Source organism: Melospiza georgiana, chromosome 1 (assembly GCF_028018845.1).
Source record: "Melospiza georgiana isolate bMelGeo1 chromosome 1, bMelGeo1.pri, whole genome shotgun sequence".
Lineage (NCBI taxonomy): Eukaryota > Metazoa > Chordata > Aves > Passeriformes > Passerellidae > Melospiza > Melospiza georgiana.
Genome location: NC_080430.1, coordinates 142,934,882 through 142,958,695, shown reverse-complemented (window position 1 = coordinate 142,958,695; position 23,814 = coordinate 142,934,882). Strand labels below are relative to the sequence as shown.

General features: G+C 41.5%; 1 protein-coding gene across 1 annotated transcript in view; it reads right to left on the bottom strand.

Moving 5' to 3' along the window:
* FER1L6 (fer-1 like family member 6) overlaps positions 1-23,814 on the bottom strand; it is a 63,749-nt gene that overhangs the window by 31,399 nt on the left and 8,536 nt on the right. Inside the window, exons 3-17 of the mRNA XM_058026643.1 lie at positions 23,212-23,338; positions 22,538-22,592; positions 22,311-22,442; positions 21,552-21,614; positions 16,860-16,938; positions 15,215-15,371; positions 13,977-14,163; positions 12,223-12,415; positions 10,852-11,192; positions 8,094-8,202; positions 6,177-6,357; positions 3,067-3,187; positions 1,684-1,784; positions 933-1,023; positions 88-207 (exon numbers count right to left, since the gene is read on the bottom strand). Of these exons, the coding sequence (XP_057882626.1) occupies positions 88-207; positions 933-1,023; positions 1,684-1,784; positions 3,067-3,187; positions 6,177-6,357; positions 8,094-8,202; positions 10,852-11,192; positions 12,223-12,415; positions 13,977-14,163; positions 15,215-15,371; positions 16,860-16,938; positions 21,552-21,614; positions 22,311-22,442; positions 22,538-22,592; positions 23,212-23,338 (2,057 nt within the window). The remainder of the gene's footprint in view (positions 1-87; positions 208-932; positions 1,024-1,683; positions 1,785-3,066; positions 3,188-6,176; positions 6,358-8,093; positions 8,203-10,851; positions 11,193-12,222; positions 12,416-13,976; positions 14,164-15,214; positions 15,372-16,859; positions 16,939-21,551; positions 21,615-22,310; positions 22,443-22,537; positions 22,593-23,211; positions 23,339-23,814) is intronic.

The following is a 23,814-nucleotide window of genomic DNA, read 5'->3' as shown; positions in this document are numbered from 1 at the left end:
AGGAGAACTCTTTGGACAACCAAGCCAGAAGTTATTATTCACATGGGATTATGAAAATAATTTTTTTCTGAATTCTGTGTGGATTACCTCATCAACCAAGAATCGAATTTTGTCTATAAAGCTCTGAGTCTCACGGATCATTTCATCCACTGGCATCCTCTTTTTCTGCTGCTGAATGATTCCCTTGGCATCACTGGACATTGCTTCCTGCAGTGAGGAAAGACAATATATACTTTTCATCTGTTATCAAGTAGTTTGAAGTGGAAGAGAAACAGTCTTTGATTCAAGTTGAAAAGAGAAGATGGGAGATGCTTTGTTCAATGTTTGTCTTTGTTTGTCTGTATACTGCATGTATGGAAGTCCCAAAAAACATGTGATTGCCACCTGGATATACTGGGGTTTGATCCAGACAGAAGGCACAATCTTTTGTGCTACAAAGAGTAAAAAAAGGTAACAAATATTCAGATGATCTCCACATAGTTTTGTTTCTTCTCACTGGTTCCCTGGAGATTACTAGGTCAAGTGAGGTTCTCCTTCTAAGGTCCTTACAAAGGCCAGACTTTACTAGTCTTGAAGTTCAGCATCGCCACAGCAGTAAATCTGTAAAATTGTAAATTTGGTGCTTTTCCACTGAACTCAGCATCATTCCATTTTAAGATGCTTGGATGAGAAAAATAATCTGATTATTATAATGCCTTATTGGCATTTAAAAACAACACCTTCTGATTGATTTTAGTGTATCTGACAGCTCTTTATTAAGTACAATGGGATTTATTAAAATAAATGCTCATGGATACTATATTCATATGAATTACAAAGCATTCCCATATAGGGCAATCAAATAGAAAATAAAATAGAAGAAAAAACCCCAAGCAGCGTGCTTTCAGTAATCATCATTGCATCAATGCTTATAGGAAAAGAACAGCACATACCAGCTCTTGCTTGAACAGCATGAGCCTCTTTTTGTCCAAAGCAGTGCAGTTCAACCCTCTGGGCTTCTTTTCAGCAATGACCATGAACGCCCTAGGACACAGGAATAACAGGGGCTATAAATCTGTTATTTTTTTAATGTGAGAATACTAATGTGCTAAAATACATTGGAATGTTCTGTGTCTGCTGTAGTACATGAACTAGAAGACAAAGGTGCTGAAAATCTCTAAAACATTATGTACCTATAAGATTAAAGGAATAGAATCCAAAACCTCGGCACCATACTTCCCAGAAATGGATTAATAATATCTAGAAATAAGGGCTTATATCTATTTTGAGCCCAATCACATCATTTGACACAGAGTCCACTGGATCTATACCAATATGTGACATCCTTTGTTTTTATATTAACTGTGGTTGTTGTTTTTAGTGTATCTATCACACACTTTATTAAATCCTACTTATCACCTATACAACGTATTCTTAGAGTTCTGAAAGCCAAAATAATATGACAATGATTGGCAGTAATCTATTGTCAATATTGAATATGGAAAATAACAATAAATATTTCCTCTGTCTAAATAAAAACTGCAATTTGGGAAGGTCTTTGCTTTTACAGCAAAATAAATAAAATATATAGCTCAGTAAGTTTACTGTACTTTTTTAAAATTATCATCAGTTTCCTTGTCTAGCCTTGAATTTGTAGCCAACATTAAATTTAATTTTCTGTATGCATCTCGTAAAGGTTATTACCTGCTTTGATTGATAAAACCATTTAGGGTCTTCTTCATTTTCTCCTCAGCTGCAGTCTCTGAAACCTTGATCAAGTCCTTTACTTGCTCTAATGATTCTTCCTATGAAAAACACATGAGAAAGCCATTATGCACAGGAGGGCACTTTGTCATTCTGTCGGTGTTTCAGTGCCATTTATGACTAGCAAGAATGAGGGAGGTGATTTTGTGCCCTGACAGGAAGAACCTTTGATATATCACTACACTTGAAGTGCACAGAGAAAAGACTCCAGCAGCATGATATATTTTGACCTTTTCCCAGTCTTTCCAATTACTTGTCCAAGCTATTACTGCTTGGAGCAACTTTGTGTTCTTAGTTCTTTGAGGAAGATCAATAATTTGGAAACATTATCCTCTAGGTAGGAGAAAAAAATAGTTCTTGGTTCTGTTTCTAATCCTGATGCCTAACTTTAGCAAGATGCTGGAGTTAACATCTTAAAATTCATTGGTCACTTGAATCCATACGTAAGGTCCATCACAAAACCTACTGTTATCCGTGAGGAATGGAGTCTGTTCTTAAAAGCTAAAATAAATATCTGGATTTTCAACAAGGCCTGTGGGTGTTGGGGTGTACTGACAAACATTATCTCTCCACATTCCCATATTCAGATGTTTAATATTCAAATATCAGAGTTCAAAATGTTTGGTTATAAGTCATTGTCCTCTCCTGATACAACCTGGCATAAGTATGACTTCAGCATTGTTCCTCATGAGATATATATGGATAAATGAGGGATGAATCAGAATCTTAATCAGACTCTTAATCAAGTGCCCCACATTAAAATATTTAACACTAGGAGTCACTTAAAAAAAAAAAAAACAAACAAAACCTACTTTTTTGAGACTGCTGATAGTCAAATTTAAACAAAAGCAGAAAAAACCATCATTATGGGAAAACACAGTGACTAGGACATCAGAGTGACTGCCCATCAGATGATATGCTTTTCTGTCTCTGTCAATGTTTTATGAAAACTAGAGCAAATATTGTCCTTTAATGAGGCCCCAGTATAAATATAAGGCAAGAAGACATTAGGGAAAGAGCCATAGGAGACAAAATTACTCTGTATCTCATAATTTAATTGTTTGAATGTTATTACAAAGAATAAAACATTGCTGAGGAAGGAAAGCAGACCTATGGCCAAAAATAATTGTGGTTAGGAATACTTGAGCAGCTCTAACAGTTCAAAGAAATTTGGGAAAAGAAAGTGTTTATATCAACTGCTTTCTCACAAAATGAACAAGAAATGCAGCTGGGAGAAATTCTGAAGGCCTGATTTGGAAAGTGTGGCCTCTCACTGCTGTACTTTGCTGAGTACATGGGCCTGGGAGGATGGCTGCCCCTTACCAGGTGATCTGCCATTTTCTCCAGAGTGTTGGAGGAGTACAGCCTGAAGGTCTGGCTGCCCCAGTGGCTCCTCACACAGACACAGGGCTTCCTCTCCTCGTATGGCAGGTACTGGTAGTTCCTGTGGAAACAAGGCGGGGAGCAGGTCATGAAGGGGACAGAGCAGGCCAAGGGGACGCAGAGCAAAGAGAAGTTGTGTGGTGCTCTCACAGCACAGAAGCTGCAGGCACAACAGGATGTGTTCTCACATGCTAACAAGTACATTTTGCCTGGGAATGGCAAACACAAACATCATTTTGTGCTACCAGTGAGATCCTTGAAGAGAAACAATTTTAAGTCAATGGATCTAATTTCAGTGCTTTCCAGGGTGGGAGAAAAGCCAAAAAAAAAAAGGCATGCAGAAAGCTCTTAAATACTATTAATGCTGGGAAACTACAAGGGGGAAAGAAGCAAAGATTAATATCTGATCACATCTTCAAAAGCAATGGTTCCACACACTGCACGGTGGGAGAGCCATGTCAGAGTCTCAACACCATATTCCTTTCACAAGATGTTCTTTTTCAGAGTTTGTGGAGACTGACATTCCCTGTCAGAAACTGATCTGCAAGGCCTGCTTAGTAAAAGTAATACAAAGCTCATAATAACTCAGTGATAAAATGCATCCACTGCTCTCTCTTCTCACACTTTTGATCTTAAATCCAAGGTCTTGGTATCCAAGGTACTCCAAGGTATTGATTCTTGTATCTCTGCTTTCTTTGTGGGTTCAGCTGCAGGAGTGACTTGCACTGGAAAAAATGAGCAGGAGGCCAGCATACCCAGAGTCTCTGCAAACCTGCCACAAAGCTGATGCTTTGATTAGATCTGCAGCAGGTACCATGCCAAGTCCATGAACCCCATAAGCACATTGTCCTCCTGTATATAAATACTAGAGCTTTATGAAACTTCATTGCTCAGCCACACTGGATTTAGCAATAGAGGTCTCCTCATTTTCCATACCGATGGTGGGACAGTGGAGACCTTTTCAATGTGTATGAACATTTGCAAACCACTTCATGTTCCTCTGGCCATGGCTCAAATAGCCTCAGATAGTCCGAGTGATTTCAGATAGAACTGAAATCCACATGTTAGATCACCAAGCCAAGACCATGGAAACCAAACCACTTTTTGCTCTTGAGTGTCACATCAATGACTTCAAACTTCCACACATCCCAAAGAGGTTTTTGTGTGAATATTTTCTGTTTAAAAAGATTACTATCTTCCCCATAACATCATTTGACTGCCTTATGTGATATCAAAAGAGAAATGTTCACTAACTTTCTCCTCAATAACCTACAACAAGGTGAGGATTACCCATTGAATTTGGTGCAAAGCAGAGCTACACAGGCCTTGGGTGTCATTACTTCTGGTGTTTTCAGAAGGAAGAAAATCAATTCAACCGTCTCCCAGGGCCTGAACTTCTTAACCTGAAATTCATAGAGCTTATGAACCTTTTTATTGGATTTACTAAGAGTATATAGCCATGAAAAATTCAAATGGAAAACTGAAAATTCAGGTCTATTATTCCCACTATTACAATTTTGAGGAATTGCTTTTTCAGTTTTAGCTTATACTTAGTTTGAGTTTTAACATATGTGTGGAAAACTCCTGGGAGTTTTATGGTGTCTGCTTTAGAAGTCTTATTACTCTGCTTGTTCCTTTAATTAGTTCATGTTTTTAATCTCCAAAATACACTTTTCTTTTTGTTTTCCATTGTTCATTTATGAATCTTAAATGCAGTTTTTCTAAAGTACCGGATATCCCGTTAAGTACTTGTTAATACTAAAAATATCCAGTGGCGAGACCACCAAGACATAATTATGGGAAGACAGTGAAAAACTCATTAATTGGTATCTGTGGCTGACCAAACTCTTTTAAATACCACAGGAGGGCATAAAAGATGCAGCATTCTACATAAATTTGAGGAAAAGGGATCTTTAATGAGAGAAAACTTTATTAATACTGGAGCAAGTCAAGAAGCAAATAGCTGATTTGAAGAGTGATTCATCCTTTGACAATGGTTCTTTAAATCTAAATTCTTGTTAAGGGAAAACTAAAAAATCCCAGCTACCATCAGGGAAGATAACAACCCTCTGCATGTACCCAAATTTGCAGTTCTGTTAACAATGAAAGGCAACTGTCTTTCCACCAAGCACTGATAGAAAGTGCTTTTCCCCTCTCTTTTTTTACTTGCTGCAAAACCAGACTATTTTACCATGGTATTTTCATTCTTGTTTTCTTTCATTAACTCCTATTTCATCTAAGTGAGCCATTGATTGCAGAAAAGAATAAAAGTGCATTTTAAATTTAGAGACATCCAGAAACCAAACAGATCCAGGTCAATGTTTTCCTCCTGGTCCTTATATCTGTAAACTGCTTGGCCTTCTAAAGTTAGAAGTGCCATTGGCAGCCACCAACACCAGGGATTGTTCTACCAACCAAAACAAAGAAAATATTTCTTCTTATTAGCATCTTTCAAATGAATTAAACCTTTACAATTCTGTTTATAAGCAAGGTTATTTGGAAGAACTGTTCTGTATGTTTTCATCCATTGCTCCATTTATTTTCTCAAAGCTTATTTCTTCCTATCTCTGTTACTACTTGCTATTTAAGTCTGTATCTATAATTATTAGCTCTAGAAAGTGCTCTGGGAAGGCAAATCTGTTCTTTGCCTTGACCAGATTTCAATATTTCACATGTGACATTGTGCTTCTGGAGCTGGACACTGGCTGGGTCGTACTTGTGATCACAGTGTGGGACCCTAAACCAGGGATGGCACTGAAGAAATTGCATTTTGCTGAAGCTTTCCAATGTACAGCTGGTGTAACACACAACACTCTCAGAAAGGATTCAAGAGCCTGTGAGGCCAAGATTAGATGCACATAAAATAGCTCAGAGCCTGCTCACTTCAGTGAAGACAAGAAAATTGTGAAAGATGTAATTGAGGACCTGAAAGACTCCATTTCACACAAACATTTAATGCTGCCTGCCTAGGTTCATCCATGAGTCCCACAGGATAATAAAAATAAGAACCAGAATCCTACATGATGAGGTTTTGAAACACAGATCCTCACCTGTTCCCCCCTGTGATCAGTGGCTTCTCGGGGGGTGTGGTGGATACCAGGGGTACTCCAAGGTCATGAGAAATGTCATCTTCCCCATCATACAGAAGGCTTTCTTCTGCTTCTCCACTATGTGTCTTCTTTTTCCCTCCAGCTCCTGCTGGCACTCCATCAGTAGTATTTCCAAAGTTACCTAGAGACCCAGGGTTACAGGAGATGTCTAAACTGGAGGTGGTAAACATGAATGAGGCTTTAAAAAAAGAAAATGGCCAATCATGCCAGTGGAAAATCTTTGTCCTCTCCAGTTCATTCAGCTGTTTTAATGACACCACAGTTTATAAAGGTTGTGACAGGTTTTGTTTGTCTCTGGAATGTCAGGTTCTAGAGCAGTGCTTCCTTGCCAATCCCATGTGACAAATACCTAACACATCCCTTAGTGATGTGATCCTCTGACTGCTGGCCCCCAGGACCTTCAGCTTTTGGTAAAGAAATTCAGAAACCAAAACAATACTGCTGTTGATATTTCTATACTCAGGAGCCCTGATATGGGATTGATTCACACAGAAAATGTGTGTTCTTCATAACGTATGGATGATCATTTCAAAGTTTGATCTCAGAAGTGATAAACTCTTTTTCAGACAAGTAAATTTTGCACATTAGGGTTGCAGAATTAGTAATAACAATGCTTTGAGGCCTCAGCTTCAAGTCTAATGCCAGACAACTCTGCTAATAATACAATCATCTTCCCTAAAAGAATTTTGCCTTAAAGGATAATTATCAGCACTGGGAAAGAGGTACATCCATCAAACTGATAATTACAGATTTTAAAAGAGAGGCAGAAAACATTCCCTGCAGGAAAAGAATGTGCTGAATCACTCCGTATGACATCCTCATCTGGATTTTTGGTTCAGCCTTTCATGTGAATAATGACAACTGGCCAAATTTGGGTCCAAATTTCAGCTACACAGGAGGCTAAGAGATGTTCAGGTCCAGAATTCAGGGCCAGATTCATCTTTAGTATTAATTCTGACAAGAATCACTATAATTCCTTGCCCAACTATTTAAATGAGTTTCTTGTCATTCTCAGCTCAGCTTCCTGCTAAGTTTCAGCAGGAATCAGTGTCCCTCCTTGGATTCCCCTGTTTTTCACAGCATCTCTCCCTGCACACACAGCCCTGTAGCTGAGCACAGTCATGGACATGAGCCCTGAGACTGGAAGTGCCCCTGTGCACTTGGTGGGTCTGGTACAGAGAGAACCAAATCCCTGCAAGGGAAATGAGACCCATTCAAGCTTCTCTCTTAAGAGGAAGTTCTTCTGCTTTGAAAATATTAATGAAAATGTCTTCATTTTCTCTTTAGTCTGCTTTGAGGGATAATTTAGCTCCATGATGAGGAGCTCATGGAGTTTGGTCCTGCTTTCCCCTGAAAGAGGAAAGGACTTACTAGGAGGACATTAGGACAAGGTGGTGTCTGCAACTTGGGTCTTGGCTGTACCTCACCCCCCTGCCACACTCACAGACCCACAGGAAACTCACTGGGGTTGGCCAGGACAGTGGACAGGGATCATCTCCCACAAAGGGCTCCCTCACAGCCAGGGGCTGATCAAATGGACATCACAGAATGAACTCTGTCTGAAGTAAATTATCTGAGTTTGACCTATCAAGCGATTAAAAGGACAAATACTGGCTAAGATGCTGTATATACTGAGGGAGAGGATTTGCATTAATACAGGACATTTGGGGAGCAAGACAGATAGGCATCAGTATGTTCAGCTTGAACATATCTATCCAGAGAAATGATTATCAGGGTTAACTCAAATGTAGGCTCTGCTCTGAAGCTGAGCCCTGAGACACATCAGTCAGTAACACCTACCATCCTCCTGCTCCTGAGGCTCCCCCTTTCCTTTGGATAAAACCTTAGCACACTTACCAACAGAAACCTCAAAGGTTATTGGCTTGTCGCCAAACTTCCTATCAATCATTGTGGCTTCAAAAAATGTCCCAAAGAGAAGGAATTCTTCAAATTTCTCTTCATAGATCTATTGGAGAAGAAGGAGGAAAATGTTGGCATTTGTTTTACCTTCTACTCTTTTTTTACAGCATGAAGGAAAAGTGCAATGGTCTTTTGTTGAATGCTAGGCTCTGTTTACATCTATTGGAGACCCAGCATCTGCTTGTGCCTGGCATGGACTCTCAGTCAAGGAGGGCCAGCCAACACTTCTGATGCTCTTGGGTCATTAACAGCAAAAGCTATTAACCCCAAGCCAAGCCTAAGCTCAAAGGAGATATAATTTATGGTTTGAGTTCTCCCCAAATTTACACCCCAACTGTTGTGCCCTTCCCATCCAAACCCTTCTCATTTCACAACACCTGCAAATTGAGGCCCATTAGGCAAGATCAGCCCTAATTCTTCTGCAGTGTGAGTGAGGCAATGAATAAAACATCAGCTATGCATGAATATTCATTTCCCTGACTTCTGCAAAGTAGAAACAGTTTTTGACACAGCTCATGATCTCTTCATTTTGAAAAACCTTTGCTATACACAGCAAAATATCATGGGTCTTCAGTGAAAGGATTAGCAGCATCATATATCAGAGTCAACAGCTCAGATTGCAGCTCCAGAGTAACTTTAGCTTTTTATACTTGTCCAGTATGAAACCCTAATAAAGCCAAGGCTCAGAGACTATGACACATGCATCTATCTCCCATTACAAAGAAAACAAATTTTAATATCTTCTTGCAGTCAGAATAGGTCGATAAAGTTGTGCTGTGGGGATGGATAATTTGCTTCTGTTGTCTCAGAGGCTCTATGAGACATTTTTTGCATTATTGGTAATGTCTCCAGTTCCTGCTTTTCCTTTCAGGGAGTGGTAATACAATTACTGCCTACTGGAGCACAAAGTATTGCTGAATGTCAAAACTAAAAGAGTATCAAGCATCACTGTATCATGCTATTGCCTTTTATGTATTCTCTATTTGAAACTGAGAAACAGCAGCTGGAATTAAATCCTTATTATTACTATTAATTTTTGTTGGTGGGTGTTTCAGCAGGGTTTGTTTCTCTACCTGGGGTATTTCGCCTGGCCCAAGAACATAGTGACTGAGCAATTCAAAATAATGGATTTCTTGCATATAAAGGAAAATTTATATGGTAATAAGTTTCTTTGAATGTCATCTCTATTAGTCTCCAGAGAAGAACTGAGAGACAGAGGTAATTTACAACTATATGAGTAAACAAAGTAACAGTGGAGCACAAGTTATAAGTGGCTTGCAATTACCCATGCCAGTTTTCTGCTCACACACTCCTTGACCCACTCCAGCCAGCCCTCAGGCCAGAAATTCCAAGGCCAAGGAAGTGAACTTCTCAAGGTGAGGCCTCAAGACCAAAGAACAATTGCTCCTCTCCCAGTTACTTGTAGAGATGGAGTGGAAAGACCAAGAATCAGAACCAATAAAGGACACAAATATCCTAAGTGAGCTGGAACTCCCACTACAAAAGACAAAGTTTTGATCAATGACAGAGAATCACAGAATCATCAAGGCTGGAAAAGACCTCTGAGATCATCAAGTCCAAATTTGACAGAACGTGCCCACTAAACCATGTCACAAAGCACCACATCTACTCATTTTTTGATCGCTTCCTGTAATGGTGACTCCACCACTTCCCTGAGGAACCTGTTCCAAAGCTTAACCACTCTCCTTGTGAAGACATTTTTCCTAATATCCAACCTGAACCTCCCCTGGCACAACTCACAACCATTTCCCCTTGTCCCCTTGCTAATTCACTGGGAGATGAGGCCAAGCCCCCGCTCACCACAATCTCCTGCCAGGTAGTTGTAGTAGATACAGTGAAGGGGGAGGAAAATTGGTTATGAGAATATTTTTTTTCCTATTTATTGGGTAAAAAAAAAAAAAAAAAATGAGCTTGCATATGCAGCAATTGTTGCTGCTCCCAGTGAGTGACGTGCTGAAACTGAGAATTAAAACTCAAACATTGGCTCAGCTCCAAAGCCCACGCACCCTGCCACAACTGCCCAACCTTGTCCAAGCCCCACAGTGCAGATTTTCCCATTATGTAATCCTATACAACAGGTGGAATTAGGTGAACAACATCAGTTACCACTGGTTGAAACTGAGCACATAATTTTCAGCTCTTCCTCTAAAGGGATTATCAGCCTAACACTAGCATCACATTGGCAATGCAGTAGTAAAGGAGGAGACTAAATCAGGCTAGACTGTATCTGTCTTTCTGCATTTGCACAGATTTTACGTCAGTGATTCTCTATTGACTTCAATTGACAGCTCCAGATTTTCTTAAATGAATGCAGGAAGTCAGGCTTTGTAATTCCCAGCTGTCCACACTGGTTCTCTGTCCATTGGCAGATATTCTGTCAGATAATTTTCTAGTAGGAACATGTGGATGCAGCTAGAGCAAAAGGAATTATACAATAGGAAGCTAAGTTTTATGAACACCAAATCCTACTTGAGAGTTTTTTGAGTTACAGGTACACATTTATGCTCCATTTGTGCTGAATTATTATGGGGAGGTCCCAACACTGTGAAAGCATGGAGAAATTGTAGGGAGCACAAAAAGGAGTTTTACAAGGCTTGACCCCAAATACACAGAGCAGTGCCATTCTTGGAGGTTTAGAGACACATGACAACCACTCTCTTAATATCATACTGACCTCTAAAGGTACATCAAATGGCTCAACTTCCACTTCAGTTGAGTTCATCTTGTCTGAAGGAGAAGCTGACTTTCGGTCCTCTCCTGCTTTGTCAGTTTTGTCTTTTCCTTTCAGTGCTTTATCTTTAGATGACAGTTTGATATCCTTGATAATGCTTGAAAACTTGGACTCACGGGCTCCTCCTGAAAGTATCTCCACAGCAATCTCAAGGAAGAGACGTCCTCTGAAGGAGACCCCTTCTCCAAAACCTTCATTAAGCTCCTGATGGTCATCAATGAGGCTGTGGTTCCTGGGTGAGCCATAGAGATTGATCCAGGCAGGCCCAAAGGTAGGCAAAAACCCTGGAGATAAAGTAACGTTTGTGGCTTTTCTGTTGGGTATTAGTGTTCTCTCCTCATTGTCTGCTAAAAAAATCTTGCCTCTAATACCCCAAAAGCCAAACCTGAACCCATTTCTGGGCAGTGAGGAATCATTTCACACAGAGCACTGCTTTGCAGAGCAGTTCTTAGACCCCAAGAAACCTCTGTCAGTACCCAACCAACTCTGCTGGGTTGGAGCTCTTTCTCAGAAGGTGATGGTACCACACCTGCTGGGCAGGAGGTCTATTGCATCACTTGAAAAAGAGCTTGCTGCTGCAGACTACAGACTGGGACATGATGGGAGAGGATGGAGGCTTTCTCCTGCAGGTCAAACTGTTTCAAGTCTGTGTTACTCAATTTATACAAATTTTTCTTTTATCTTCTGGTTAAGGACTGAGATACATATTTGGATTGGCAGGTTTAAGGAATTACTGTGCTTTCACTGAGCTGTGATAACTGACCATGTTCCACATATACATCACACAGCATAAACAAGGCTATACAGGTAGACTTAAACATCAGTGAAAAGACTCCAGGTAGAGAGTCTCTCCTCAAATAGAGCATAACACACTAGTCCATGGTGCCTCCCTGGGCTGTGGTTGCACCCAGCTGAGCCTTACCTAAACACTTTGCTCCAGTGGGTAGATCCAAAATACAAGCCTGCTCTGCTTTTGATTTTTAGTGATTTTCAGTTTGTGGCTTCATTGCTTAATAGAAACTCACATGAACTATAAACGTACATCTGTCATCCTCAATGGATTAGAGCAGACTATTGTCACAGCCAAACAGATGGTAACAAATTATGCAGCAGCCCTTTAACAAGAACAGCAATGTCAGACCCTCCATGTGCCAAGCACAATGTAATATAATGTGAAATTAAGCAACAGAAGTTGTCTCAGAACCAACACTTGAACTCTGGACATCCCTAAATTAGGATTAGCCAGTGCCAAGATCCCATGCAAGTAGATTTTACCTCAAAGGTATATCCTGGAACAGATATTTTCTCCTTTACCTTTGTCACCATCTTGTTCATTTGATATTTTCTTCAAATCAATGAAGTGGGTAGCCAAGGCCACATCATTCATGCTGCCTTCATCCCAGACCTGGATTTTTACTCTCCGACAGAGCGGAGGGAACATTTCCTTGAAGACAATCTGCTCGTGCCACACAGGATCTGCACAGTTCTTTTGCACTGTTGTCCGGCCCTGGAATGGAAGTCCAGACAATTTAATTCCAGAAGGGTTGAACTCTGGAGAATGGCACTGAGTACAGCAGCAATTTCCCTTAGCAGCATCTCTCTGGCCATTTATAAAGCACAAATATGCTCTCTTGAAAGTACTTTGGCTTTTCTATTAGCTTCTTCATTTTGCACTCCATATCTAATAAAAGACCACATTATGGCTGAAGAATTCTCACATGCACAGAGCAGAGACTAAAATCTAATACTTCAGGACCCTTATTAACAAAATGTATCTGTAAAGCCAGACTGGCATTTCTTCTACAAACTGCACACCTTCAAATGTCTTTTGAAATATCTGGGTAGTGATGATGCAGTGCAGTTTTTTCATAAAAGACTAAATTCATTACAGATTCCAGGCTGTGTGTACCAATGGGATTTCCTTAAATGAGGCAATTTATCTAGCATAAACTATGATTATTGTGGTTCATGCTCTGGGCATATGCCTGTGTGCAAGAGGGGTAGGTCCTGGCTACCCCTAGCTGTTCTTCCAAACCTAAGGAGATGGCAGGACTGCGTCACAGTCTGTACAGTCACTGGAAGTGGCAGGATTTACACTCTCACATTAAATGGAGAGAACTGAGTCAGAAAACCCACCAAGCCTCACTATAAAACCCTAATTTGCACACCAGTGTGCTAACTCACATCAGTGACCCATTCCTGTCTTCTTCAGTCCTCTATTGAACCTGAGGGTGCTGCATGTGTTTGCCTGGTTTAACCCACAGTAGTACTTTGCAATTTGGATTCAGTACCAAGATCCTTGTTCTCATGCCTGAAACATCTGAAAAGGACTAACTGGAGCTGTCCCTAAGGCTTCCTTGCACACAGAAACCATTGCTGGCTTAAAATAGTTTCCATTTTGATTCTTTGTTTATTTGCACCAGTAATCAAGAAAGGCTCTCTGACACAGGGTTTCATGGTGCACCCTGGGGGAACCAGGCCCTGGACCTCCCTGCATTCCTCTTCCACCAGAGTCAGAAGCCTCTCTAAGCAGTATCTGTCACACCATGTTTGATGCTGAACTTGCTCTAGGAGCAATGAAACCAGGCAGCAGTGCCTGTCTGTTAAATGCTTACTCTAATCAGGAAAGCTGAGAGGGTCCTGAATTTCAGCAGAGTAATTCAGAAATCAATACATAGCCCTAAAAGCCTGATTGAACCACATTCACTGATTTCAGCCCTGCCTCCTTATTTCACTCAAGGGAGACCAGAACACAGCTCTTACCTGATCCCATGCTGTGTAAATCACTGTCTTGTAACTCAGTGTTTTAGTGCTACAGAATTCTCTTTCCCCTCCTGCTGCCTGCCTGTAACCTACTGCTGTGAGCCTGATATTAGATCTGCTGGCATTAAATGTCTCCATTACTTTATTTCTGCATAATTTAAGAACTGAACATTTTCTGATGACCAAGATGCATGTTTACCTAATTTATGTAACACTAAGTTAAAGAACATCAGCATAATCACCTGCCTGTAGCCCAGCTAATAGGAAATAAGGCCTACTTTTGTGATCAAGAGGATCCCAATTACCATTTGACCTGCAAACATGACCACCACATAGGGATCCACAAGGTCCTTACTGTCGCCTATGAATGCTTTGGTGACATTGGCCATGATGCTAGAGTTCATCTTTGGAAGTCCTTCTGCTTTGTAAATTCTCACATAAAATCTGGCCCATGGTCTTTCAGATGGAAAGCCTTTGGGGATCAAGAGATTCCTGGAAGGAAAAGAGAAGCTGTTGTCTTAAAATTGAAAACTTGGACAATGAAGTGATATTTTTCCCGCCAGCACTGTGATCTTGGGTTAGCATGAATCTGAGAAGACACAAAAAGGTGTATGAATTTGCTTTTTCATCTGAACCACTACCAATCTTTTACCACAAGAAAATTATATGGCATTACTCAGCAAACTTTTCTATGTGATATAGAATCAAGTCCAGCCAGATAAGGTTCTCTGGGCCTTGTTCAGTAAATTCTGAATATCTTCAAGGACATAGATTTCCCACTCTCTTTGGGCCCCTGTTTCATTAGACCATATCCATGGTAAAAAACAATCTGTTCTGAAATTTCATTGTTCTAACCTGCCTCCAAAGCCTCTCATCCTTCTACTGAAAAGAGCCACTCATCTGAAAAGAGCCTGTCTCTGCCCTCCTCATGTATGATGAAGCCCCTTTGAGTGCTCTCCTTTGGGTTCAAAAACCCAATACCCACCACCTTTCCCCATAGACCATGTGCTCCATCAACTTGGTGACTTTCCATAGACTTGGTCCAGGATGTCAGTACTGACCAGAAACATTGCTCAGGTAAAATTTAAAGTATGCTGGTAGCATATTTACCACCTTGAACTTCTGTATTTTACAAGGAGAATGATAACGTGCTTGAGTTTACCTAAGGGTATGGAAATATCCACACACTCACATCCAAGAGTGGACAAGGAATAGGTTTTCCTCATATTTTTTCTTCTTGCTTCACTGCTTTAAGTAATCATTAATTGGTTTCAAATCAATGGACATTCTGCCAGGGGTAATTTGGAACTTAGCTAACAGGACTTGGTCAATTCTATCAGCTGCAGAGAAGTGACCCTAATGTGCCCTTCAATTTAGATGAGAGGATTGTAAAAATTCTTTGAGGATGTGAGAACAACCAGGTGTACAATGCTATCCTGCAATTAACCCTGAGATAACAAGGAAAGGACTGAAATGAGGGCAGAGACTTATTGAGACACCTAGTAAGAAAGAAAGCAGTAAATAAAAAAAATTATTGCAGTACTTTTCAATCTGTTCCTCGGTATCAGCTGTTTTCTGTGTGGCTTGTATTGCATCACCTTTCCCCGTCACACTGAGGTCACACTTCAGATACCCCTTGGCTCCTGTCCTAATGTCAGCAGGGTCTGTGAGAAGTGCCCACTTGTCACAAAACTGATGACCTGTAAGAAGGACAAGCTTAAACACTCAAATAGAGGATATAAAAACATGCAAGTGTCTTCCTCTTCACTCCTGGAAAAGGTACATCAAACAATGTTTGTGCTGTCAGGAGAATTGTGCTGAAATATATTTGTTTACCAGACACTTCTAGAGGGTCCAAAATATTTTGTGATCAAAAAGGCAAGCAAAGGATTGATCCAGAGCTTGTCAGAAACAAGCTCATTTTCATCACTCTTTACTGAGATCAATGAGTACAGACCAGTGGAAGCCTGGGTGAGATTTCAGCAGCTGAACTGAGGCTGAGCCCTCATGAGGAAAGGCCACCTCCTTGATGAGAACTCTCTGAAGTACTCAGAACTCCAGCAGAAAACCCTTGCTGGGTGCTGTGGCCACTGTAATGCTGGCAGACAGCTGAGAAAGGGAAGGAGAGTGGACAGCCATCAGAGGAAGAAGAATGAACCAGAAGCATCTTCAGCTCCATTTTTCAAGGAGGAAAATGTTCAAGACAATTCCCCCGCAACAGCCCTTGCTGTAATTCTGTTTCAACAACCCCATCAAGAAAGGTCCTAGGATCTCATGTTAAGTCACTGAACATCACCTTGGGTGGGTAAAGGAGTGGGAAGGAGACACCACAGAATACCAGGGATATGAGCTCAAGATCAACCCTCAGCCACCACCCTCCTGTTAGGGTGTGAGCAGGAGATACAGGACAGAACTCAAGACTGACACAGCTTGAACATGGACGTAGACTGCTCACTGCAGATAGGCCATTCCTCTCTGACTCTTACAGGAACCCTGCAGAGAGGGTGGCCCAAGCAACTCTACACTCTTGCTATAAGTGTGTGACATCTACAGCAAGTGGCCTAAATATGTTCTTTCCCAAGGAGGAAGAAGAGACCAAGGAGGAAGAGGAAAAGGCACATGTTTTGTGGATGGTTGTAAAAAACTCCAAAAGAGAAGTAGGTGATCTTTTCTTAGGTTCAAATGTCAGAAAGCACAGAACAGCTCTGAAGATGACAAGTCAAGTGGACATATGGTCACCTCTTTGTCATCTTCTCTCTCCTGTTATGATCTGCTTCTCCTCTTGTCTTGTGCTCTCCTCACCATCCTTCCCCTCTCCATCCTGGTCTCCCTCCCTCTGTTCCTTTTACCCCAACACAGGTGAAAGAGCTTTGGATGCTCTGTAGCAAATGAGTGCAGCTGGATTTTGTAGAATATTAGCTGCCCACTCTGACCACTTAAAGAAATACCACCCTTGAAAAGTGCTATCCACCAATGAGCAGATTGCCAGGGTGTTTTCAGTGCTGAACTTCTTTCTAACAGTTTGGCTGGTACTCTGCTATCCAAATAAGAAAACAACTCTCCCAAAAGCTTTAAGTTGGAGTAAACTACAACCATCTGAGTGGAAAAGCAGCACATCTCCCTCTCCTCTCCTGCCCTGCCTCAAATCTCTCTTAGCAGACAAAAAGGGCATAAAATGCATCACTCACCTGGCTGAATGTACACCGTCCCCAGATCCACTTTAAAGGAGCCTATCAGCACACTCCCAATCAGTTTATTGTGCATAACCTGTTAGAAAAAGCTGATTAAAGAATGGCACTATCTCTCTTCACAGTCAGCCCAAGAAAGAGCACCCAAAGATCACATTCAGTTCAGAGGCAATAAGCATCAACACCCAGCACCACCCAAAACTGGGGGCACATAGCCACAGCAGATACACCAATATTTGAAATATGTCTTTTACCCAACATTGTGCCTATTTAGAAAACAATATAATTGCATCTGAGTGGAATCACACAGGTTCATCCCAGGTCCCTGGGATAGAGTGCAGGAATTAGATCAAGATTAGAGCATCTGCTCCTTCAGAGCAGGTGCATTTATATTACTTATCCTGGCAGTTTTAGCTAAATCATAATGAATATAAACACATGGGATGTAACTGGTTTCGGACTAGGCTGCAGAAATCCTATCACTGTGCAATAGCTGAATTGCCATAAAAACAGAGTACGCTCAGAGGAGAAAGAATGTGTTTCTTGGCAACATTTTAATGTACACATAAACCAAGAGAGTCATTTCTAATCTACCCCCCACGATATTAATGAAATCAGAGAAGTGATATAGATGTAAATTAGATGGCAAGCAGGCCCCAGTGAGTCTGTCTCTGTATTCTTCCTGCCAAGCGATGAATTTAATTTAATTCAAATTTAATTAATAATTTTCAATTGCCATGATTCCCAGACCTATGTATTTCTGTTTCTTGTTTTCAAATACTTGCATGAGGCTCACTTTACAGACAAGGCAGAGGCTTCTTCTAATGGAAGATTTGCTCTAGAGCTGTATTTCTCAAAAAATGTGTCTCACCTGGTTTCAGAAGAGCTTAAGAAGTTGAAACCTATGCCTTGGTTTGGAAAAGCTTCTGAAAGAGGCCAAGTTTTCTGGAGCACCTTGCCCAAATTGCAGAGAGAAACTAAGCTCTTTCAAGTCTACAGAAGTTTAATCTAAATATTGGAAGTAAACAATCAAGCCTTCAACAGCATTTCAGGAGTCTGGAACACATCACATTCTCTCTTTGGACCAACACATTGTAGATAAGGATATTTCTGGATAGGAAGACTTTTGCAATTTTGCACTGGATTGGTCATGTGACTTTATTTTCTACACTTTTCAAGAGCAGGAGACATACATTTCCAAATAAATATCACTGACACCTTCATCAAGATTCACCAGAAAATTCAAGAAGTTTCTAATTGCAATATAATGTCCTTCCCTGTTAAGGGTCTATGGCCACTATGCCACTCTGACCTGAGGAACACACTCAGCTGTCCTTGGTAATTCCTCACTTCAACACAGAAGCAGTTTCTAGAGCTGAAAAATTAAGAGTGGACAAAGGAACAGTTTTACTTTACTATTAAGCTGAAAAACTAAATAACCTCATGTGGAAGAGGAGTTAGTCTGAAGTTAGTGCTTCATGCACAATTACTGCTTTTCCTCAATCCCTGGTGCTGTCAGGTCCCATCCTAGCCCTGGACTCTCCCTCCTGTGAGGTTGGACTGCAGCACACACAGGGCTGGGAACAAGCCTTGAAATCTGTTGGGCTTCTCCCTGAAGCCAGGCAATATTACAGCTTTGGAGGAATATGTGGGAATGCCCAAATCAAGAGATCCAATGAGGGTAGGTTAAAGGGGGAAGAAGGCTGTAGCCTTTCTGTGGGGGAAAAAACCCCACGAGCTTCTTTAAGACTCAAAACCAAGATGAGGGTAGGTGGTGAGTCCAAAGTGGTGCTGTCTCATTGCTGTTTGCTCATTTCCTCTCCATGACAGCCTGTCCAGAGATTGTTAAATGTTAAATGTGTAAAAGTCACTTCTCTGTCCCTGAGGTTTGCTTCGTGAAAAGTAAATGCCCCTGTTCCACTGAAATGATGCAGGTTTCCACTCCCTGCAGTGCAGGTTGCTTTTAATGCTGAGGCAATACCTCACTGCTTCTATCAAACACTCTACATCTTTCCTCATCATTTTTTTTCCAAGTGTATTTTCTTCGAATGCTACAAAGCAAGTGAGCATGAAGTTTATAGCAAACCCCTCTTGTCTTCTCTGAGGGGGAGCATCCCATCCACACCACATCTAATTAAAGATTTGTGTCTTTTCACACTTGACTGTAGATGAATCAAGGATTTTCTTCAGATTTTCTGAATGAGCACAAATATGCATAGTGTTACACCGAGGAATATTTCAGTTAGGGAGATACAGGTTTACCACACAAGGGTCACCTTAGTTTTACTATGGTATTACCACAAGTTTGCTGAAATGTACAGGAAGATAATAATGAAGGAAAAAATCTAGTAATTAGCGGGTGCTGGGAAAATTAAGTGTCTCATTTTTCTCTCAAATGCAGGGTTTGAATACAGCTAGACTAACTACTAGACTGATGGACAAGGGCACTAACCTATTTTGTTTTCCTTGAGCTTCCATATGCAGATAAGTTCATAATGGAGGCCGCTAATCTTTGTTTCTTCTTAAGTAAGATTCATTCTAAGCAAGTGCTGTGAAACTTTCCATCCCTCAGGGTTTCCTTCACCTCCAACACACATATTTCCTCCTTTATTTCTATTCCCCTGATAGTTTGCATTCTCCAGAACTATGTTGCAAGGTAATGAATCTCTGTTTTCAGTAGCATATCTGAGCACTGCCCAAGGTTAGCTCATTGTTGTTACTGAGCTTTCTCCTAAAGTCATTTTTACCTAGAAGACCTTTAATTTCTTAGTGTTGCACCTTCATCAGCTATAAATAAAATAAGTTTGCTGAGCCTGATGAAACTGCGCAGATACACAGCAGGTAATGGTGGCGTGTTTTCCCACACCCCCATTGCAGTCAGAAGAAAGCTGGCACTTCCCCCTCCACCACTGGATATATGGAATCCTTATCAAAAGAATGTGAGATTGGAAAGACTGGCCATATCTCAGAAAAAAATAACTCTACATCCCCAATGGCATCAGCAGCACACAGGAGCTGGTGCCTTGGCAGTGTGCTGCTACACAAACCATGTCTGAAACACCCATGGGGCCACAGGCTGTGATATGTCACAGCTGTGAGGTGATATCTGCTCCCATGCCATTGCCAGCCTGTAGAAAATTCTGTCCTCACAGCTGAGATCAGATCTGCAGATACCTTATGTAATTCTGAACTTCATACATCTGAGCTTTGAGCATGGTACAGTGGATGTTAATGGAATTTTAGGATTCCAACTGTTAGTTTACTCCCAGCACTGAAAACCTAGCTGTCCAGTTGTCCATGTGTAAATGAACACATTTTATTCTGTAGCTGGGAAAGTCACTCTATTGGCACCTCAGAAAAGGAAGTAGACAGTGATGTGTCCTATAGCTCCTGAGCACTGCTTGTTTCTGCCAAGCTCAACCAGCACAGATCCTTTCCTTGTGTAAGTTATTGAAATGGACAGAGCACTCCAGAGAAAAAGAGCTTTTCCTGCAGCAACAACTGTTGCACTGTTTATTGCCAGAGAAATCTCTGACAAAATGGATGGACTTTTAGCAAAAACAAGAGTTCATGAAGGGCACAGCTGCTGGAGTTTCCAAATAATACAAATACAGCACTGTCCAGAGTCTCATGAGATCTTTAATTCCTTAGCAGCTTTGCTATATGTGGTGATGAGTTTTGGAGAAGATAATTAACATGGTTCCATAGACTTGGCCTTCCAAACTGCACATCATTATCCAATGTCTAAGCCCAAGAGCATGTGTGTCTTCCATCAGGACTGTTCTGAGAAGTCACAGAAACATGGAATCATTTAGGTTGGAAAAGATCTTTAAGATGGAGCCCAATCATTAACCCAGCACTGCCAAGTCCACCACTAAACCATGTCCCCAGCTGCTACATCCACATGCCACTTTCCCTCTGGGGATGGTGATTCCACTGCTTCTCTGGCCAGTCTATTCCAATGCCTGTCTACCCCTCCAGTGAAGAAATTTTCCTAATGGCCAGTCTAAATCTCTCCTGGTCCAACTTGAGGCCATTTCCTTGTGGAATGTCCCGTCATTTTTGACTTGGGAGAAGAGACCAAGCCACACCTGTCTCTAACCTTGTTTCAGGTATTAGTAGAGAGCAATAGGGTGCCCCTGTAGTTTTGCTGGGACTTTAGTTGCAATGAGCAGTGGAAGCAGCAATGAACTCTTGGAGAGCACCCCCATGCTAATAGCAACCAACCAGTGACACTCAGGCAGCCCAAGAGCCCCTGCTGAGGAAAAGTGTCTGCATTAGTTAGTTTCATTTAGTTAGAGACAGTTATATCTGAGGAACTGATGTAAACAAGAAGTTCCAACTCAGTCATCTGAATCCAGTGGCAGGCTGAAAATTAGATGGATGAAGGCAGTGAGAAGAGAGAGCTAAGCTGAATTTCTCATCCTTCCTTGCAGTTTGCTACAGCAGCAATGAGTGTCCCTGAAAATGCAGACTAAATCTTCCTTTTGGGTATGTTCCTTCAAATCTCTACCAGCTGACTCCTCCTCCTTATCCTCTTTTCTATCCTCTTTCCTGTACCTCATGGTAACTTTCTAGCACTCTTGGTACTTAAAATTATTTCTTTTAAACTACATTAAGAATCATTTAGATTTGAAGTGACACAAAAACAATGACCTTTACTTACTGTGTTAAGCTTTCCTGGGTACTTACAGAGATGTTGATTATTTTGTCAAACAGCAACACCTGTGGTCCAACAAAATCGAACACGAAGTACTGTGGGAAGAGGGGGCAGCAGATGAGAACCATCCCTGGGCAGGCAGGCAGTGCTGTCAGCTGCATGGCTCAGCATTTGTGTTACTGCACAGAGCCCAGGTGAGATGCTGGGGGTGCAGGGGGGCAGTGGTGGGCAAAGCAAAATTCTCTCCTTGTCCCTGATGTGTTACTGCCATGGCCCAGACTTGTTTTCAACTCTATTCCTTGCATGGCTGCATAAGACTTGCATCACAAATGCCCATGGGCCTCAGTCTGCATCAGAAGGCATTGTCAAAAGGGACAGGAGGCACAAGGAATTTGGTTTTGGGGGTTGTTTTGGTGTCATTTGTCACCAATTGGAGCAAACATATGTCAAGGAAAGGCTGAAAGCATGAAATAGTAGAAAAGGGAGTGGAGGTGTTTGGGGGGGTGCAGTATAGACAAAGCTCCTAAATGGATGATTTAAAAAACTGCAGTAGCAGCGGTGGTAAGGCAGAATGTGCTGAGAGGGTGGGAACAGGCTGGACAGACCTTGAGAAGAGAAAGAACAAACAGATCTAAAACCCAAGGGAGCTATTGCTGGTGCTTTGTCTCCTGGAGAGACCTGCCTGCTCAGACAGGTGCTGTATATTTAATTCATCCCCTTATGAGCTACCAAATGGCAGAGTCCATCTAGAACCATTGAAGAAAGTGTCTTTTTTAAGAGAAAGCACTTACTTCATTGTAGAAAGGGGCATTTGTGCCTTCCTTTACTGTTGTTTGCTTCTTCTCATCACCTATCTCGATGATCACCACGGGGTCGATGTTCTCACCCACCAGCTGCCTGGCCTCGATGATGGTGATGGCAATCTGTGGGGCACAGGGACACCATGGACACTCCTGGGCTCAGGTCCAGCCTGCCTGAGGAATTCACAGTCACACAAGGGCTGTCACCCACTGCTCACCTGGTAGTTCTGGGATTTCAGCTCCTCTTCATGAATTCTGGTCACCAGCTTTGCCCTGTTTAAATGACAGAAGTCATTAGACATCTCTAGGCAAGAACTGGTACTTGTGCACACATTAGAAAGACTTCTCAACACTAAATGAGTATTATTTATGGCAGACAGTTTTGTTGTGAACTGTTAGGTTTGAGAGAGCCTAAGCAGAGACCATCTCTGGTTTTCTCATATACTCTTTGACAGGGAAATGTTTTGCATCCACACAAACCAGTGCAGCCACCTATCATGGCAATGATTTCTCTTGTTGTTCCCATTAGGTTTGACTCCATTCTTCCCTAGACTGCATTCCTCTCCTGCATGAAAAGCACAACTACACAAGCTCTTCACTGTGGACATTGCAGTTCCCTTCGGCTTGTTTTGTTTAGCAGAGCTCCTTAGCACAGCTGAGGCACACTCAGGATCAATTTCAACTTCTCCCTGCACTGGATAGCACCTGGTGATATCTCTGAGCTGACAAGTGCATTCCACTCTGTCATGTGGGAGAGCAGGAGTGAAGAGATCACTGTTGTCAGCAAAGGGATTTTCTGTCAGATGTTTTGTTCAAGGGTTCCCCTTCCTGGGAAACAGGGATCTGGAAAAGATGTATAGGGGGATGGTAGGTAAGATACATGAAGAGGCACCTTTTCCTATTTGGGCTTAAGGATCCAAAAGCACTAGACAGAGCATCACTGTTCACAAGGTCTTCCTCTGCCTCTTCCTGTCTTCCAAGAGTGTCATGGAGAAAACTTGCAATCTCATCATGATCACCTGATGAAGAAAACAGACAAGGAAGTAAAACCCACATTTGATTTCCAGTAGCAAAAAGCTCACTTGAAGAAGAGCAATGAATTCATCATCATGAACTGAATATTTTATTTATTTATTTGGGTGTCCCAGTTAGAGGTATTCTCGTATTGAGCAGCATTGATTACAGCAGCAGCTCCCCTCCTGTGCAAAAGCATTTCCCAAATCCACGTGGCCGTGGCCACTCTCCTCACCCTGTGTGCACTCACAACAGGCACACACACACCACTGAGTAAAGCTGCCAGCTTTATTGAGCCAGCCCATCCAGCCATCACAGCAGGCTGTGTATTTATGGTGCTTCTTTCTAAAAGAAGCAAAACTTCTGGAGGAATTACACACTTGCAGTAAATTACCTACCTGTAAAGTAGGAAAAAGAACTCTCAAAAATGTGCCATCTCTCTATGGAAAGAGACAGGCTGACATTTTTAGTTTACTGTACC